The sequence below is a fragment of the Ictalurus punctatus genome, chromosome 12 (genome assembly GCF_001660625.3).
Source record: "Ictalurus punctatus breed USDA103 chromosome 12, Coco_2.0, whole genome shotgun sequence".
NCBI classification, from domain to species: Eukaryota; Metazoa; Chordata; class Actinopteri; order Siluriformes; family Ictaluridae; genus Ictalurus; species Ictalurus punctatus.
Genome location: NC_030427.2, coordinates 30118711 through 30138367, shown reverse-complemented (window position 1 = coordinate 30138367; position 19657 = coordinate 30118711). Strand labels below are relative to the sequence as shown.

At 45.8% G+C, this 19657-nt stretch overlaps 1 protein-coding gene across 2 annotated transcripts in view; it reads left to right on the top strand.

The window, feature by feature from the left end:
- The first annotated feature begins 701 nt into the window (after positions 1-701).
- The window catches only part of pkn1b (protein kinase N1b), a 41968-nt gene continuing 23012 nt past the window's right edge, over positions 702-19657 (top strand). The window contains exons 1-4 of one of the 2 annotated variants that reach the window (XM_053684735.1): positions 702-937; positions 1022-1177; positions 18760-19057; positions 19141-19286. In XM_053684735.1, the coding sequence (XP_053540710.1) occupies positions 1151-1177; positions 18760-19057; positions 19141-19286 (471 nt within the window). In that variant the 5' untranslated portion in view covers positions 702-937; positions 1022-1150. Of the gene's footprint in view, positions 938-1021; positions 1178-10310; positions 10612-18759; positions 19058-19140; positions 19287-19657 lie in introns of those variants that run through there. The other variant, XM_053684734.1, reaches the window with a different exon arrangement.

The window sequence follows — 19657 nt, the reverse complement described above, 5'->3', positions numbered from 1 at the left end:
TATATATATATATATATATATATATATATATATATACACACACACACACACACACACACCCACAAACACACACACACACCAATATCCCACTGTCCCAATCCCCATGAATCGATTCAGTAAAACGACTCATTCTGGGTGTCACTAGAATCAGCGTGCGCCTGTCCGATTCTGCACTCGATTCCAGAAATCATAGAGTCGACTCCGATTACCAGGCTCCAAAATCTGAAAACACAGCACAGGGAGGGGGATACCTTATAAGATAATAATAATAATAATAATAATAATAATAATAATAATAATAATAATAATAATAATAAACAGTTTTGTGTTAATTAAGTACATTAATACACTATTAACACTGCTATTATCAATGACAAAGGGGTCTTGCTGACCTGATTATTAATTCCACGTGCTTCTTTTGGAATATTTATAATAAATACCCGTCAGTTTAGACGCGAGTTTGAGATGAATTTACCTGAATCACATTCCGTGTTCCAGCGTAGAGCTTTAATGACACTTCAGCATCAGTGACATGTTTACCTGCAAGCCAAAATAACAAGAATTTAAATGTCCTAAAAACGAAATGCTCCGCGAACCGAGTCATCCTGTTGAGTCGACTCCCGTGGCTCTCTTCCTTCATGAAACGCGTGAATCGACTCTTTTTATTTACGTGTGTGTGTGTGCGGGTGGGAATCGACTCCGAGTCCTTTCCATCAGCGCGCGCGGACAGTACCGTTCAGGGTTCCGGTAACAGCAGTTTGTGTGAATCCTTCCGTCCTCTTTAACTCTACAGGGAGGCGGAAAACTCCGAACAGTACCAGAACTAAACAACAGATTTTTGTTTTTCCTGCCGTTTACTGGGCTAGTGAGGGATTCGGACGTAGTCATGGAGACCCTCGAGACCGCGACCGTTGGTGACGCTTTAACCTGAAACCCTGTATGTCTCGAGCGACCGCGTCTTCTTGTTCTTTTGGTGTTATTCATCTTGTCCAAATGACTCAATCTCACACCTTTCTTTCAGCCCCCGTTCATTTCCCGGCGCGTCTCCCATCGTAACATGATCCAGAAGGTAGTGTTTCACCTGCTCCGGCTCAGAGGACGACTCCATTAGTTCCAAACCGACTGGAACTGCTCGTTCAGGACACCTGAGATGGCCAACGTCATGGACTCGGCTCAGGTAAGCTGCAGAATAACATTCATTATGTCTTGCCCGTCCAGACAGTTCGAATCTCAGGAGTAAAGGTACCCAGCTTTACTGTTCCCGGTTGCTGGGGTGGTACCATCAAGAACACACCATCCTCTGGAGCTTTAGGTGGTATCTTAGGACCTTGAGGATCTCTGAAAGGTTCACTGCATGCACACACACACGAAAAGTACACAACATCATGCATTGGTACTACCCCCGTGACAAGTACCTTTATTCCAGAGAGTCTTTGGTACTTTTCTCAAAGCCAGCATGTTTTATTTAAAGCAGAGTATAATGTGACTGGGTATAGTAACACACACACTGTACACACACACACACACACACACACACACACAATATACAGCTCTCACCCCGCCTACCCCGCATTAACCTTGACTCCTTGTCCTGTTTTGATATCGTTACGGTTGTGTGCAGGATCTAAATAATGGCGGTCCGTCACCTGGAGCGTGATCCTGTTCAGGTGTCCAGTCATATCTTACCCAGTCATAACAGACCGACCTGTGTCTACCAACAGCTCGGGACGTGTCTCAAATTACGCTCCGACCGCCTTTAAAGTCACAGCTTCTGTGCCTCTGGCACTGGAGACTCCTTTTTACGCGTAAATGTTCAAACGTTAAATAAACATCTCCGGGCTGAAAGCGTCACCATAATCGACGACCGCACGTGCTAAATAACAAGGTTAAAAACAACACGGGTTTATTATTCGCGCCGGCTCGCCTCATGTCCTGCGAGACCCCGTGAACGGGCGGTTACTATAGAAATGATAAAATGCTCATATATTTTAAGCTTTTGCTCTAGGACGTTAAATCGACACCAGCCGACCAATCAGAATCGAGAATTCGCCAAGGAAGGAATGAAGTATCTCCTGCTGTATTTATTATTATCAGATCTGTAGCTCCTCTGTGAGTGGCAGAGATTCGTAAAGACTAGACGATACACGGATGTGTGTTTTATCCCTCAGTCGCGTTAAACCCCGCTGTGTAAAAATCGATTTCCGTGCTCCGGATGAAATGAGCGTCTGATCCGGGGAGAAGGAAAGTGCACACTGTGCTGTAAGGATGGAAGTCCTGGTGCACTGAGAGGAGTGCTGTGCCGGCTGTGTACACCTCCGTGCTCTCCCAGTGACTCGGGAGGTGGGGAAGGTTTGCACCGTGACTGCGTCTGGATGCTGCAGGGTTTGTCTGGCGAAGAGTGAGAAAGGACGATTGAACACGTTAATGCGCTGACAGAGGGTTTGTAAAATATCTTGCAGCCTAAAGTGATTACTGAAGCCTGGTTCGAACTCACGGGTTCGAATCCTAACCCTAACTTTGAAAAATCGCACGCTCCTCCAGATATTGTAGCGTTTCTTTGATTTCGCGTTTGTTTCTGCGATCGCAAAATCGCAAACAATCCCGGAGGGACTGTCCGGGGCGTGGCCTAATTCGTAAACAGCGTGCTGACACAGCGAGTTTGAACATGTAAGACAAGAGTTTCAGTTTTACAGAATTGTTCAGTTCAGTGTTATTTGTGTAGCGCTTTTAACAACGGACATTGTCTCAAAGCAGCTTTACAGACACATATAAACAAAGGATGGAGATTTTAAGTGTGTGAATTTATCCCTATTGAGCGAGACGGTGGAGACGGTGGTGAGGGAAAAACTCCCTGAGATGATACGAGGAAGAAACCTTGAGAGGAAGCGGACTCAGAAGGGAACCCGTAATCATCTGGTGAACGACGGGTAGTGTGAAAGTAAAAGAGTTAATCAGGAACAGAGTAAAATATATTTGTGTAAAAGTTTTGTCATTAATTTGCTGTAATCAAGGATAAAGATTAGTGAAGTGAAGAGTAGACCAGCTTCTCCTCAAGCACGGTGCAGTGAAGTCAGTTAATCTCTCCCGGTCGGTCATTTCATCCGAATCCAAATCAAGGTCAAAAGCCACAGGAGCATCATTCACTTGTTCACGATCATTTAAAATCCAGACTATTCCAAGCACATCAACGCAGAGAAAAGAGCTTCCACTGAGAGTTAAGAAAGACGCAAAAAAACTAGAGGAACCGCGGCATTCTTCACCTGCATGGAGGAACGAGAGAGAGAGAGAGAGAGAGAGAGAGAGAGAGAGCATGGGAAGATACCAAACACAACACACACACACACATACACACACACACATATACACACACACACACACATACACATACATACACACACATACATACACACACACACATACACATACACACACACACATACACACACACACACACACACACAAACATACACACACACACACACACATACACACACACACACACACACACACACACACACACACACACACGCACACACACACACACACAGGCGTTGTTCTGTGAAATGTGTGATGGGGTGATGTAGATGCCACAGTCTTCATCACGTGTCCTTGAGCAGTTCTGTAGATCTCACCGCTGCAGGAGCCTTCACTGGGAATTTCAGGAATTCCTCAAATTCCGCGATTCTTCAAATTCATCAATTCCCACACAAACTGTGAACGCAGGTTCTGAAGCGTTTCAGAGTGTGATGGTGTCTGAGTGCCACAGTCGTCTTACTCGAGGGCGGGGTGTTGAGGGGCTTCCTCTAAAAGCTTCACTGTCTACACGATAACTTTCATCTCTACTTCTGATTGCTCTCTCTCTCTCTCTCTCTCTCTCTCTCTCTCACACACTCCCTCCCCCTATAAGTCTCTCCTTTTCCATGTGTAAAACACACCCATGGCCTCTGGTCTACTGCAGAGGAAGAGATCAAACAGTTTCTCTCTCTCTCTCTCATTTTCCATCATATTCTACCTCTCATCCGGTCCCACACTCTTTGTTTTCTCTCCCATCGCTCATTCATTTTTCATGCCTCCCTCTCTCTCTCTCTCTCTCTCTCTCTCTCTCAGAGCTCTGTAAGAAGCCTGTCATTACCCACGCTGCACCTGCTCCATCTCGTGCTCTCGTTCTGCCTTTCACTAAATGACTCCGTATCGATCCGCTGAGTGAAACGTGCACGGCGGGGTTTTACCCGGCCAACTCCCACCGTCTGCCGCTCGGCTTCGGGATTCATTACGGATCCAAACGCCTGCGGCCCGTGAGCGTTCGTGCTTTCATTAACACTCGCAGCTGCCATCGCTGCCAGAGACCAATCAGATTATCCGGATCCAACATGTTGTCGTGTCCTGGACCGCTCTTACCTCCACCACAGGGTGATTCTGTTCTTCTTGCTTGGAACGTTCATAGTAGGAAGGTCTTCGCTGTTTGGAGGCTGTGCATCAAAGGAGGTGGGGTCGGGTGAGTGGGGGGCTTGGAGTAAACAGGAAGTACCTATAAGTGAACACACATTTTGGAAGTTTGAAGGTCCTAGAGATTCGATTAGAAATTCAGAAGGCTTCAGAAGGAAAGTTTGTTTCGTAGTTGTGCTTCACACTACCACATTTACCTCACGCCGCGCAACCTGAAACGGAGAACCGTGCACGGCTATTGCTTTAAATCCCACTCAAGCCCACTCAAAAGGGAACGTTTGACCAATCTCATGGTACCTGCCCATAATATACACTGGCTCTATTTCCTAAAATGTAAACGTTAGTCATTTAAACTGTACCTCTGACCAGGATAAAGCAGCTACTGAAGATGATCGAGCGAGTGCGGTAAAAGCAGCAGAGTCGAAGCCACCGCCGGTTCCTACCTCTTAATATCTCACTACTGGACAATCGCTGGCAGAAGTGGGCATCGTAATCTGAGACTTCGCTTCCAGAGAGAGATTTCCAAACTGATCGTCTCATCTCAGTAAATACATGACCCTCATGTCATGCCATCCAGTGCTTACAGTCCAGGCCATGGACACAACCACCACCCATCTGCTCTCTTTTCTACCACTGCTCTTAAATCTCTAGCCTTCCTTCTTATATTTTCAGAGAATGTTTTAGTGCTCATGTCGGTCTAAAGGATCGCCATCTGCGGCACAAGTCCCGTGTTTTCAATCTCATACCTCGGTCTAAGATAAATGGACGTAGGGACACTCCTAGTTAGTGCAGGCTTCACCCTTGACCTAGCAAGTGTAGCCTAGTGAGAGGACTCTGACACCCGATCAGTCCTGAGTGTGTCGGAGTCTCAGACAGAGACACGCCAATCAAGCGTGCGCATTACAATACTAAGCCACACCCACCCAGAGTGTTGAGAACGGTTTTAGCACATTTCTATCTTGTTTGCTTCCTATTCAGACTTGAATGATTAATAGCTCGGCATCCTACTAAACACGAGTTGGCCGCACGTTTTTTTTTTTTCCCAGGTATCCGTCATTTAGTGTGAAGAAACCCGTCTCCAGTGTCGTCCGGTTTGTGCCTGGTGTAGCTTAGTCATTAACGGTCGGTTAATTACGTTCTCCTGCAGATGTACCACAATAAACACCATCATACAAGATCATAAGCGTTGTTTACTCAGATAAATGGGTCATGTGACGTGACCAATAGGACGTGATGTCATAATCCATCACCCAGTCTGTTTAAACTGACATCAGAGCTTCGTTTGATATTCATTACCTGTCACTGGTCCGGTTTGTGACCAGAATCAGACAAGTTTCTTTGCCTCACCCGTTATCCACTAGATCAGATTTGTAATGAAGCGAGATAATATCCCAGCAGGGTTAAATCTCTGTCACCTCAGCTCTGATCGTTAGGATTGTTTTGATTGGGCGTCAACCTGAGCTCTATCAGAAGGGAGTTCATTTGAGAAGAAAAAGCGAGAGTAGCGCGTCTCTTGAGCGTGCAAGCCACCATTCTAACCCAGGGACTCGGACCTGGGATGCACACTTCACGCTCAGAACAGCCTCCATCTTTTTTCTTCATGCCACAGAGTCCACAAGGATACCGTGCTTTGAGATTCTGGTCCATGTTGACCATCACATAATTGCTGCACTTCTTTTTTTTTTTTTGTGGGGGGATTGTTTTCCGCTCGTGTTGAAAAGACCTTTATCCACACCAAGACTCGATCCTCATTCTGCTTCAAGAACCCAGCAAGCGCTCCAGTGCCTCTTCAGTGCTCTGTGTGCGTGTGTGTGTGTGTGTGCGTGTGTGTGTCTGAGAGAGATAATACAAGCTAAGCACTAGTACTTCAGCATGTTAATGTGCACACATGCTGATGGGCATGGCTCCATCAAAATGAAAATCAAGCACTGATGACTGTGCACACATGCACGCACGCACACACACACACACACGCGCACGCACGCACTTGAGCTGATAGAACCGTGGATAATCATCTTCTCCACCGGAGCTCCATCCATCCCCGCATCCGTAATCATTTTTAATCTGCTTTCGATGTCCATTAAAATCAGCTGGTTATTTTTATATTCCTGTGACCTCAGTCGGTCTGGAGTGAGGGGGGGAGGGAGGGAGGGAGGGAGAGCGAGTTCTGGAGGAATCCGGTCATGCCCCAATTATGCTCTCGTAAAAATATCGACCGTGACCTTGAAACGTGATGATAAATATTACTATTTCCAAACAATGTAGATAAAACAAAACACGTGCTGTCGTATGGAAGTGGTAGACCAATATAAATAAGTTACACGAGTCGCCGACGTCAGTGTGTGCGTGTAGCGTGTAGTGTGTAGAGTTATTCGAAGAATCATTAGGAAAGGTTTTTTTTCCCCCCAGCAAACATTAGCTTTTAAAATGAAAATGTTTTTGGTGAAGTCCAGTGACGGTTCTAGCCAGTCTCAGATGTTCAGCTTTGGATTTCAAAAGTAAAATTCCTTATATTAAGACGATATATTCAGAAAAAAACAAAAAAACAATAAAGACTCCTGAAGCAAACACAGTTCAGCGTAGCTTAGAGATAAACCCTTCAACCTGTAGGTCAGGGCAATACGATGATAAAACGTCCATCCATCCATCCATCCATCTTCTACACCGCTTATCCTACAGGGTCACGGGGAACCTGGAGTCTATCCCAGGGAGCATGGGGCACAAGGCAGGGTACACCCTGGACAGGGTTCCAGTCCATTGCAAGCACAATCACACACACACTCACACACCCATTCATACACTACGGACACTTTAGACACGCCCATCAGCACGGACAGTTTTCCTCCCTTGGCTCCTAGCAATGGATGGCGATGGCTGTGACGTCATCAAACTCACGATCTCACAGCAATAGGGATAGGAATGCTTTTCTGTTGTTGTTGTTCTTCTCGCATGGAGCGAATATCCTGTTAACTAACCAAAAATAGATCAACAACAACAGCTAATAAATAAATAACATATTTGCCATTTATTTACATTCTGGCTGCTGCGCTGGCTGGCGCACAGGATTATGGGTTACGGATAAGAATACATGTGCACCGCCTTTAAAGATCCGACGTGACTAACAACGCCCGTGAGTAACAACGAGACATGTTTCCCATCACTGCAGCAGTCTATCTGTTTTACTTTCTGTGTGCGTGTGTGTGTGTGTGTGCGTGTGTGCGTGTGTGTGGTTGTTTAGAATGCAGCGTCACATCCATAGACTCTTGTAGTCCAAGCCGGCTGCGCTTGAATGAGAAGTGTGCGAAGGCGACGTGAGGAAACGCACTTCACCTCTCGCTCTTGCCGTGTAGTGATGTAAACATCATCGCCTCCTTCTCCTCCCACAGTGCGATATTTAATGAACTTTTCTCTCAACCTGGCCTAGATGAGATTAATAGATTAAACACTGATTAAGCGCTGAAAAGCTTGGGAAAATCACTCACGCTCAGGATTCATTTATCACACGGCGTGAAGAGGCGTAACTGTTGAATTAGTGGCTTAGAGATTCATCACGGATGCCTCGGGGCTGGCTCTAAATGTTCGTTCTCATCACACGTGCTCACGTATCAGGCGTTTTTATCCAACGTTACTAAGGCAGAATCCAGTCCAAGTACGCAGGGTTTTATTAGGTCCGTCTCCCGTACAGGTCACTTTGTGGGATTACGGGTACTCGCTGCAGCCGGTCGGTGTCGAACCTCTCCTCTTACCCGTCCGTTAAATAGAAAGGGAGCATCAGACGAAGGCTGCAGGACGATCAACACACACTGGAGAAAGATGATCTTAGTCTATAACTACGCACCTACCGAGTGAACAACAAGATAGGAGCGCTTCACAGTTGGTATGAGGTGCTTCTCCTGAAAAGCTGTCTTGGGTCTGCGCAAAACTTGTCTGCTGTTGCTGCGTCTTTACTTCATATATCCAGAGCACGTTATTCCACCTGCACTCCCTGAGCAGGTTCTGACCACCTGCTCTCGAATCACCTGATTCAAGTTTTATGGATTTGAAAGTGTGATAAATGTAGGGGTGTACTTACTTTTTCCATGTGACTGGATCTGTTTTTTTGTTCATTTAAAATTGTGTAGATTACTACAAAGTGTGTCAGTTGTATGTGTCATTTGGTCGAGTCTATCAGCTTTATTAATAGGCAAAGAGGATCCAATGTCTGCTTGTCCAAATCTGTCAAAAAGGCAGCAATTTCCATGGGGTGCACTTATTTTTTTTCACATGACTGTATATATATACATATATAAAATATAAACCAAGTATGAAAATTTCGGAAGACATTTTGCTAAAAATTGTTCATTTACCCTTCGTGTGGAGACTGAACAACTGTGATTGGACAACTGATAAAGGCAACAGCCAATCACATGGCTCGGAGCAAAGAAGCATCACTGCAGCGTGGTCTACAGAGACAAACGATCTGCGAGGACGTTTTCTAGTTTGTGGCCATTGTATGAGTTTGTCGTTCAAGTCTAGGATCAGCAGGGGTTGGACAAATGATAGATTCATCGGTGAGCCCACCAAAAGCCACTGCAAGATCACGTGCGCTCCTCAGACCCCATGGTGTAACGGCCCAGAAGCCTGACTCACGAGGCGAAAAAAGTGGTAGCTGAAGTAATGTGATAACGTAACGGCATGCTAGAAATAAAGTGTAGTCAGCGGTCTGCGTCTACCAGCGTCACACACGACCATCCATCCCTCCATCCGTCTTCTGCACCGCTTGTCCTACACGGGGTCGCGGGGAGCCTGGAGCCTATCCCAGGCAACTTGGGGCACAAGGCGGGGGACACCCCGGACGGTGACCCGACCCATCGCAGGGCACAATCTCACACTCACACACACACACACACTCACACACTACGGACAATTTGGAAATGCCAGAACCCAGAGGAGAACCTGTAAACTCCGCGCACACAGGAGGCGAGAATCGAACCCCTAACCCCCTAAAAAACCACCCCCACACACACACTACCAAAGTTCGACAATAAAACCGTAGCATGTATTACTTAACGCAGTGCTTATTCGAAAGCCGCAGCACGTCAGCGCACACACGCTTAACTGTGGCACGGCAGAAAAAAACAAAGTCGGGTAGAAGGGAAAAACAAGATAATGACTGATACTGAAACTGAAGACAGATGTGAGCGCGCTGCACTACAGATGTTTAAAGAGAATATAAACAGACACGACAGCGGTGGAGATTGTTAACGCTGGCATGACTGTTGTTGTTGCCTTTTGATCAGGTATAGAGGGAGAGACACGTTGTGTGTGTGTGTGTGTGTAAGGTGTGTATTTTGTTTTCTTGTCTTGCCCGCCTGACTGAGACAATCTGGAGCTATTTATAACTGCAACTCAACCTGCAGACATTAAAACTTCAACACACACACACACACACACTTCACCTTTCACTCATCGCATGCACACACACACACACACACACACACACACACACACACACACACACTTCCACTGACTTGTGTATTACTGCAGGAAATAATAATGCTACACTCATAATCTTTAACCTTAGTGATGATAGGAAATTGTTATATATATATTTATATATGATAAGAAATCGGTGTTTAAAAATAAATAAATAAATGTAAATGCATGCGGATGAAACAGGTGATGATGGGACGTTGCCATTCGGACGTCTCTCAAGTTGCCAGCAGGAAGTGATGCGGTTACTGAGTGGTATCGCACTTGCATACATGTGTGTGTGTGTGTGTGTGTGTGTGTGTGTGTGTGTGTGTGTGTGTGTGTGTGGAGTGTGTGTAGAGTGTGGTCAGGCAGACCTTCCTCTAGTTCACATATGAGCAGGAAACTGGGGCGGTGACAAATATCTCTCTCTCCTTCTTTGCGTGTCTGTCTTTCTCTTGCTAGCGTGGGGCGGAAGTGAGTGTAGATCTGAGAGAGAGAGAGAGAGAGAGAGAAAGCGTTTGTTGAGTCGAGGAGGTTAGAGGAGAGGTTAGAGGAGAGGTTAGAGGAGAGTTCTGGTCCAGGAGGCTGAGAGGTGATTCAGGTGAGGAGCAGCAGGAGGTGATGGCCAGTGAAGGAGCGCTGAGTGAGAGCGTGGAGGAGCACGGAGGAGACGCCTCCTTCCTCTCCGACACGGCCGAGACCGAGACTCAGGTAAGGACTCGGCGACGTGAGGACAACATCTCGCTTTATTTATATATTCGTCACGATACGACGATACGCTTCTGAAGTGGTGATAAGTTACATCCTCGATACTTTTTATAAAACCCACATCCAGTCATCAGAAAGGGATTTCAGCACTAGTTCATTTTCCTTCCTTGTGCCGTTGAAAGAAAAAAAGAATTTCACTGTATTCCAATGAAATAAAAATAGTGGTGCAATTTTCCTGCCAAAATATCACGACTGTGATACCGTGTGTGTCGTGAAATCAGACGATTATACTCTACACAGCGCCCAGCGTTGATCACGTCTCCCCGGAGTCATTCTCATGCTGTGCTTAGAGTCGTGTGTGTATTAGTGACGTTGCAATGCTCGTGCGGAGCTGTGTGTGTGTGTGTGTGTGTGTGTGTGTGTGTGTGTGTGTGTGTGTGTGTGTGTGTGTCTTCCTTGTTCAGCCTGTGTGTTCTGTGTTCTGCGTACGTGCTGCACTTTGACCTGGATCAGTGACACCATATGATCATAAGAAAGTTCCAGTAAACCAAAAAAAATTACCTACTTCAAAAAAAACGCAAAAATCCATTTACAGTTGCACTCGATGTCCTTGAAACAAATTCCTTTTATCACTTAAACCAGAGCTTCTCAACCTTTTGTGAGTTTGTGATTTGTCCCTATCATGTGGCACACCACATATATATATATATATATATATATATATATAAGACCTCATCTATAATCTGTTTTTGATAGACAGATAGATAGATTTTTTTCTTTTTTGGTTTTGTGTTTTTGTACTTTTTTTAAATTACTTTTCATAACTTTTATGATTTTTAAAAAATAAGTTGTATAAAACTATATGACGGACAGCTGTGATATAAAATGTTTAACGCTATAACTAGTTTGAACAAGAGAACCAGGCTGTAATAACACGGACTATTTTACATGTAAATCATGTTGCATTACATTTGTTTTGCGTTCTAAAAACATTCACATGTGACTGATGTAAATGTGGACGAAGGGCGCGTCTCGTTATCCATCACGCTGTTAAATTTCCGGCTCTCGGCCCCTCACTGAACAGAGCAGACGCAGAGAGAGGTGTGAGTGCAGAGGGAAAGCAAGACCTCGCGCTTGCAGGACAGTACTGCTGACATTTGGAAAGTCAAGACATAGGGTTTGTGCAAAAAGCTGATAGATCTGTCGTTTGGCGTTTTTTCTTTTTGCATAAAAGTCACTAAAGAGGTCTGAAAATCCTAAAGGGGTCTGAAAAGTCACTAAAAGGGTCTGAAAAGTGGTCTGAAAAGTGGCTAAAGGGGTCTGAAAGTGGCTAAAGGGGTCTGAAAAGTCACTAAAAGGGTCTGAAAAGTGCTAAAGGGGTCTGAAAAGTCACTAAAAGGGTCTGAAAAGTGCTAAAGAGGTCTGAAAGGTCACTAAAGGGGTCTGAAAAGTGCTAAAGGGGTCTGAAAGGTCACTAAAGGGGTCTGAAAGGTCACTAAAAGGGTCTGAAAAGTGCTAAAGGGGTCTGAAAAGTCACTAAAGGGGTCTGAAAGTCTCTAAGTCGGCAACACTGGTCTGCACTGACAGCTAGATAAAAGTCAGCTAAGCTCCGCCTCTCCCCACAAAAAGAAAAAATTGGCGCCCCCCCTTCCGACCTCTCCTGGTTGAGAACCACTGCCTTAGAATATAGCAGCTGTTTCCTTACCTTTGTACCGTCTCTCGAAGTTAATAAGCCAAAAGAAACGCAGCTTGCCTTGTTACCCAGAACCCAAACGCGGGAAGTCTCCTGCCCTGAAGACATCAGAAAACGTCCCGTTACGCCTTGACACTGGAGACTCCTTCCATAGACACCAAACCGCCGTCTCATCTCACGTCAGCACTTACACACAGTTTCCAGTCTGGAGCGTCCACGAGCTGTTGCCATAGAAACGGTAACGTATTACAGGGGACTGGTGACGGGAATGTTAACGACGTGTCAAGTGAACTGACACTGGGGCTTTTTTGCTGCGGTTAAAAGCGTGTATTGGATCAGTCTCGGCTCGTGTCAGGAGACAGGACCTCTGAGCACGTTCGAGCGAAACCTAAATTACCGTAAATGGTCTTTGAAAATCCTCTTTAATCCGTAGGACGCCTTGAAATCCCTTCAGACGGACAGACGTTATCGGTAAAACCCACGTCCAAGCGCAAGTCAGACAGCTAGAGCGCCGAAGACTGAAATGCTCCCTACGTGCGGGGAGGGACGGTTACATGCACGGACAGTGACGAGGCCAGACCCGCTAGTGATACTGCGCTCCGTCTATACTACGCTCTGATTCCAGTAGAAAAGTGGACAAAACATGACATTTTACATGCCATTTGTTCTGATACCTCTTGGTTAGGTCGTGTTTTTTACCCAGACGGAGCACTGCTTTTCTCTGTGTGTGTGTGTGTGTGCTTGTTTATCTCATGGTTTGACCCTGTTAGCATCAACATTTCTGTAGTCTCTGCACTGCTCTGATTGCCCTGGTTTTCCCCTCTGCACATAGTAACGAGTCATACCTGAACTCCTCTAGAACACAGCTCCGCTGTACATCTCTATACGCGCTGCTGCTCGGAAGTTTGTCAACTCTTTCAGACCGTTCTATATTTTAGATTTAGATATAATATGCTACTGCATAAATATTTCAAGTCTTAAAAGTAGATAAAATATTACACGTGGTCATTTATTTATTGAGGAAAATGACGCAGTATTACATATCTGTGGGGGTAAAAGTATGAGCACCTTTGCGTTCAGGATGTGGTGTGAGTCTCTTGTGCAGTAATGACGGCAGATAAGCGTTTGGGGTAAGTGTTGATCGGTCCTGCAGATCTGCTTGGAGGAGTTTTATCCCGTTCCTCACTACAGAACAGCTTCAACTCTTGGATGTTGGTGTGTTTCCTCACATGAACTTCAGCTTCAGGTTCTTCCACAACATTTCTACTGGATTAAGGTCAGGACTTTGACTCGGCCGTTCCAAAACATTCACTTTATTCGTCTTTAATCGTTCTTTAGTAGAACGACTCGTGTGTTTAGGATCGTTGTCGTGCTGCATGACCCACTTTCTCTTCAGATTCAGATCATGGACAGATGTCCTGACATTTTCCTTTAGTATTCGCGGGTATCATTCAGAACTCATTGTGCCATCAGTGACGGCGAGTCGTCCTGGACCAGATGCAGCAAAACAGCCCCAAACCATGACACTACCACCACCATGTTTCTCAGATGGGATCAGGTTCTTACGCTGGAATGCAGTGTTTTCCTTTCTCCAAATCAATCCACAGTCAGACAGCGTAATATTTTTGTCTCGTTTGATTAACTGGCTTCTCTTTGTCTACTTTTCGAACTGGTGTGAAAGTCTGGTGATGTTCCAGGTCATATTTACGCAGGGTTAAAAAGGGTTCACAAACTTTCAAGCACCACTGTAAAGCGGGGCGTCACGTCATACGCGTCTAACCGTCCCGAACATACACGCGCTGGCTGTTTTTTTTTCTCGTAGCGATGGAAATAGTGAAGTAAATCTCCTGGTTTTCTCTCCGCCACCTTGTCCTCCACGTGTGCTTCCTCCGCCTGCTCCTCAGCTTGACACCTGATTGTCAGGGGGTAAAAAAAACTTTATTTCCAAGCTCCTCTCTGACCAAAACAAAATTGCAGATAGCAGCAGTTTTTTATAAAGCGGCCACTTCCCATCGGATTAGATGAAGAAGGAAAAAACTGGGTTCTGGTGGTTGAGGGGAAAAAAAGTGTGGGCAAGTGTGGAAGCAGCCTTAAGTGCACGGAAACGGGTCAGCGTCTAGCATGAGAGTAGGTTGCTCTTTAGTTAGTTACCGGCTTACATTTATCTTTGAGCATCTCGTTAAAAAAACTGGCTGAATATAAATATAAATATTCTACAGATGTAGCGTAGTAAACCTATATACACAGAACACGTGTTAAAGAAAGTGTGCCAGCTTAAGCAGTGGACAAGGCATGCAGAGACACTCTGTGTGTGTGTGTGTGTGTGTGTGTGTGTTTTCTCTGCGTCGGTTTCAACAGTTATGTTCTAAGTTTAGAAGTTGATGCTTCCAACTGCTGTGCTGTGTCATCCGCCATGCGCTCACGCTCTGTTAAAGGGGAAGTCACATTTAAAGGCACAGTTTAGCTAAATTACTCATCAGACCATAAATAATGACAACGTATGTGCGTCTGTGTCTCAGTCAGCGATGATTAGAATCTCAACACAGGCTGAAGCTGAACAAATCACGTCCCAAATCGCGGAAGAGTGTGAAGTCATTACGAAGCAGTCACGCTTGCAGAAGCAGCCATTTTCTGTAGGACTTCCTCAGAACACTCAGGTCTTCTGTGGCCTGTTAGCTTCGCCGCACACACACACACACACACACACACACACACGCACACACACACCCAGCACTCACCTTAGAGACATAATAAAGCGTTTTGATAGGGTTAGCATCACAATCTGACGCATTTGATGAAGTCAGTCAGTGACTCACTCGATGATTTGTTAATGTTCTGTTTAAATTTTTTTTACTAGTTTTAAAGTGCATCTGTTATGGATTTGAAACGTGCCTGATTATGTTTTAAAGCTCTCATACGATAGATTTACGTGCATCTCAGGTCAAAAACACACTTTAACGTGCTCATAATTTAAACTGCAGCATTACCTTTTTCCCCCAGTGTCACAAACGACTCGTTAAATGATTCGTTCTAAACTCCTCCTTTCAGAGAGCATACTCTGCTCTGATTGGTCAGACGTCCCAGTCTGTCGTGATTGGTCTACTGCTGTCAGCGAGCAGACGATGAAGACCATAGGCGGGGCTTTTTGTTACGAACCTGCGTAGGTTAGTACAGGAAGTAAGTCTGGAATCTCTAACGACTCGATTCAGCTGTTCAGAATCGATTCCTTCTTTTGAGAGTCGATAACCCCGTTTGTCGTGCGCTTTCATTTTTGAAACTTTGTAGACGTTTTTACATTCGCAAACCGCTACATATATAACACACTAGATGAAAGAGAATATTTGAAAAACCGTAATAGGTGCACTTTAAACAAGCAAGTGTGCAATTTTTAGAGGCTTTAGAGTGGATTAGTGTGTCTTCCCCTTTCCACAGAACCATTTCCACTTTATTTATTAACCTCACTGTTTACAGGAATCGCAGAGAATTTGCAGAATGAGGAAAAAAAACAAGTCACTTTTAGGCTATTTTAGCTTCTGTATTATCACTGAGGATAAGGATGAGTGTCTGGGCTATTCCTTTTTTATTCTGACAGGTGGGTGGGCGGCCGTGGATCAGGTGGTAGAGCGGGTTGTACACTAATCGTAGGGTTGGCGGTTCGATTCCTTTTCCACGTGACTCCACATGCCGAAGTGTTCTTGGGCAAGACACTGAACCCCAAGTTGCTCCCGATGGCAAGTTAGCGCCTTGCATGGCAGCTCTGCTACTGTTGGTGTGTGTGTGTGTGTGTGTGTGTGAGTGAGTGAATGGGTGGGGGGAAGGTCCTTATTGACGTCTGCAAAACAAACGTTTTCATTGGAAAACGCCTTATCCGCGCTCTCTGGGTGGGAGGAGCAAACTCTCTCTCCCCTGTCAATCAGAGCCATATTAGCCAGCAGTGGGCGTCTGTGAGCTCATGTATGTGGAAGAGGGCAGATAGCGCTTTCCGCCATGTGATGCAGCTCGAGCAGCACTTTGCAAAGATGCGCTTGTTTGTCTTCATGTGTGTCAGACGAAGCGCGTGCTAGTCGTCGTACGATCAGGGAGCGCCGGGGAGAAATCCTGATAGTCTGTATTAATACTCCCTAACTCGCCATACGGCGGTGTCGCGTTACGTTACTGACCGCTAAGTCAGTTATGTTCCCAGGCCACTGAAACACGGAAGCCGCTAATAAGTGCTTTCATGGCTCTCTGGTCATGAGATTATTGCTGTATTAAATCATTAATTGTCGCGCTACACAAACAGGCTCTGAAATCACTCCGGTGTGTGTGTGTGTGTGTGTGTGTGTGTGTGTTCTGAACTAGAAGGCAGATTGCGTGTATGCACCGAAGTGTGCCTGGATTTCTCGTGTCATGGAGAAACGGTTAGTTTGCAGTGATGGGTAATCTGATCAAAGTCCCAGACGTGGGTATTTGACACAGACGGCTAGAGTGGATCGCTCTGGAGCGTCAGCGCTGTCACTTTGTGCTCAGTAAAACGTGGCGTGATATCCGAGCGGCCGCGAAAGGTAAGCTGCGTGGACGTGTCCCCGACGGGGACATCAGCGCGACACGTCATTGACTTCCGCTTTGCAAACCCTCTGTGAGCCTCTAATGAAGTTCAGCGACAAACTAACTGCTGGCCTGTGGAGCTCAGTAATTATGTGGTGTGTGTGTGTGTTCATCCATACACATTCATCCATATCAGATCCACCGATCAGCGTGTGTTGGAACAGTTTCTGATTCCGCTCTAATTTAATGCTTCGGTCATCATGTTAGCATCGATCTGAGTCAGAACTCTTCCTTGCGCTGCAGGAAGCAGAACTCTCACGGCGAACGAGCTGTTACTATAGAAACCGTAACGTATGATCCGATGTATAATCGGAGAGCTGGGCGTGTCATCACAAATGCGCGCATTTTCTTTACCCACAAAAAAGTTCCACGTCTGGATCCTACACCTCGTATCTTTATCGATCCGTCCGTCGTTCTGAAGGATTAGTCGTACGCCGAGCAAGTGGGCTTGAACATTGGTAGGTCACATGACCATAACGTTCGAGAATCTCGATACCTTACCTAAACATCCGATCGTACCGTGAGCTGTTCCTGTCCTTCTCCATACGCTTCTCTTCCCATCGTTCTGCCACACGTCGATCTTTATCTCATCTGTCTCTCTACTGGATGTTGTTCCAGAACTGTCCGGGATTTATTTTCGGTCCACTCTGATCTGCTCTTCCAGTTTTTGGGGCTTATGAGTGGTTTACGTCGTGTGGAAACCCCTCTGTATTTACTCTGCTGAAGTTCTTTGATGATTGCTGACTCGGACACCTATGTCTGTCCTGAAGGGGTTTTTCTTCACCGCTCCATTTAGGGCGAATCAGTATCCTCGAATTAAAGCTGAACATCTGCACTTTAAACGCATTCATTGTATATTTCCTTTCGAGTCCAGACAGCTGAAACAGACATCCTAACGCTCTCCCTGTGTAGATATTTTTGAACCTGGTTGTGTATAGTATATCTCCCCAGGACTGTTTCCTCACCAGTCTCTCTCTCTCGCTCTCTCTCTCTTGAATAAAACAGCTTGGCAGAAAGTCTTTCCAGTGTCAGAAACCGTTACCCACAAAGCGCTGGCACTGGAGACTCCTTCCGTAAACGTCTGCACACGGACAGCTTCAACACATCAGCAGTTGTAGTCGGTTTATGCGGAGCGTCCGCCGTACAAGTCGGTGGGAACGAGCTGTTACTATAGAAACCATAACGTATTAGTGTGAGAGTGCATTAATAAAAAGCTGTGAGTTATGTTCCAGTCAGACCCGCTGGCAGAGCGGCCGTGATCGAAAATTAATCAACTTCTTCTGATGTGAGAATTCAGACATGCTGTGGTGTATTTATACGGGGAATTGGGGCAGGGCAGATAGCTGCAGATAAATCTCAGTCTAGCTTTAAACAAAGTTTTATTATGTGGGACAGTGCTCGCTCGCTCGCCCTCCCCCCTCCCCCCCTCTCCCAGGTGTATTTACAGTAATATGTATTTTGCTCTAATGCACTCAGGCTGTGTATTTGTTCTCTCTATAGTAATGCACTATGGCCTGAAGGGTTTAAAATCAATGTTAACTTCTCCAGTTAGTGTTCAGTTGCTGACTCAGGGCTTTTGATTTCCTGCTGTGGGTTTGTGCAACATATTTACTGCTTTCCTTCACCTGAACTGTCACAGTGTTTCACACTCTAGCTACTACCGTCTGACTGTTTGTCTGTCTGACTGTCTGTTTATCTGTCTGTCTGTTTATCTGTCTGTCTGTTTATCTGCCTGTCTATCTGTCTGTTTATCTGTCTGTCCATCCCTCCTTTGTATCTATTTACAGGATCAGAGTGCGGTCTGTACTTGTCCAGTATTCACTGTACCCCTGTTGATCTCATGTGTCTCTCTCTCTCTCTCTCTCTCGTAGTTAGACCCGGGTGGTTCGGTACTAGAGCAGCTGGGTTTGGACCCGAACTCGGATTTCTCAGACTCGGGTGTGCAGCAGCGTCTGGAGGAGCAGCGTGAGAGAATCCGCAGAGAGATCCGCAAAGAACTGAAGATCAAAGAGGGAGCGGAGAACCTACGGCGCGCCATCAGTGACAAACGCAACGCACACCAGGTGGAGAACCAGTTACGCTCCTCCAAACGCAGACTGGATGCTCTACACACACAGCTGCAAGAGCTCGACGCACACATCATGGTGAAGGGACCGGATGACAGCAAGGGTGAGGATGTGACCTGCACATACACAGTACAACATGCGATTCAGCACTCCATCAGAGCCTCATACGGTGTGTTTGACCCCCAGACGACCTCCCGCATCCGGGGACCATGGGCCGATCGTCAGCCAATCAGGAGCGCATCATGGCTCTGGAACGGCAGCTCAACATCGAGCTGAAGGTCAAACAGGGAGCAGAGAACATGATCCCGATCTACGCCAACGGAGTCACTAAGGTAATAGACACACACACATACACACACACATACAACCATCATAAACCCCATCTATGCCAACAGTACCACACATTATACACGTTCCTTATCAGTGCTTGGGGCTACCAACATAAACACAAGCTCACATGGCCAAAAGTTTGTGCACCCCTCACCATCACACTCATATGTCCTTTATTGAACATCCCATTCCAGATTTATTCCCCCTTTGCTGTTATAATAAGCTCCAATCTTCTGGGTAATATAACGTAATGTAATATAACGGTGTTGTAATGCCTACATAGTGCACCATTTCTCCAGTAGAGTGTGTTTGAAAGTCAGCCAAAAAAACCCAGGCTCCAGTACAAGCCTGTTGGAAAGTGTAAGCTCTTTAC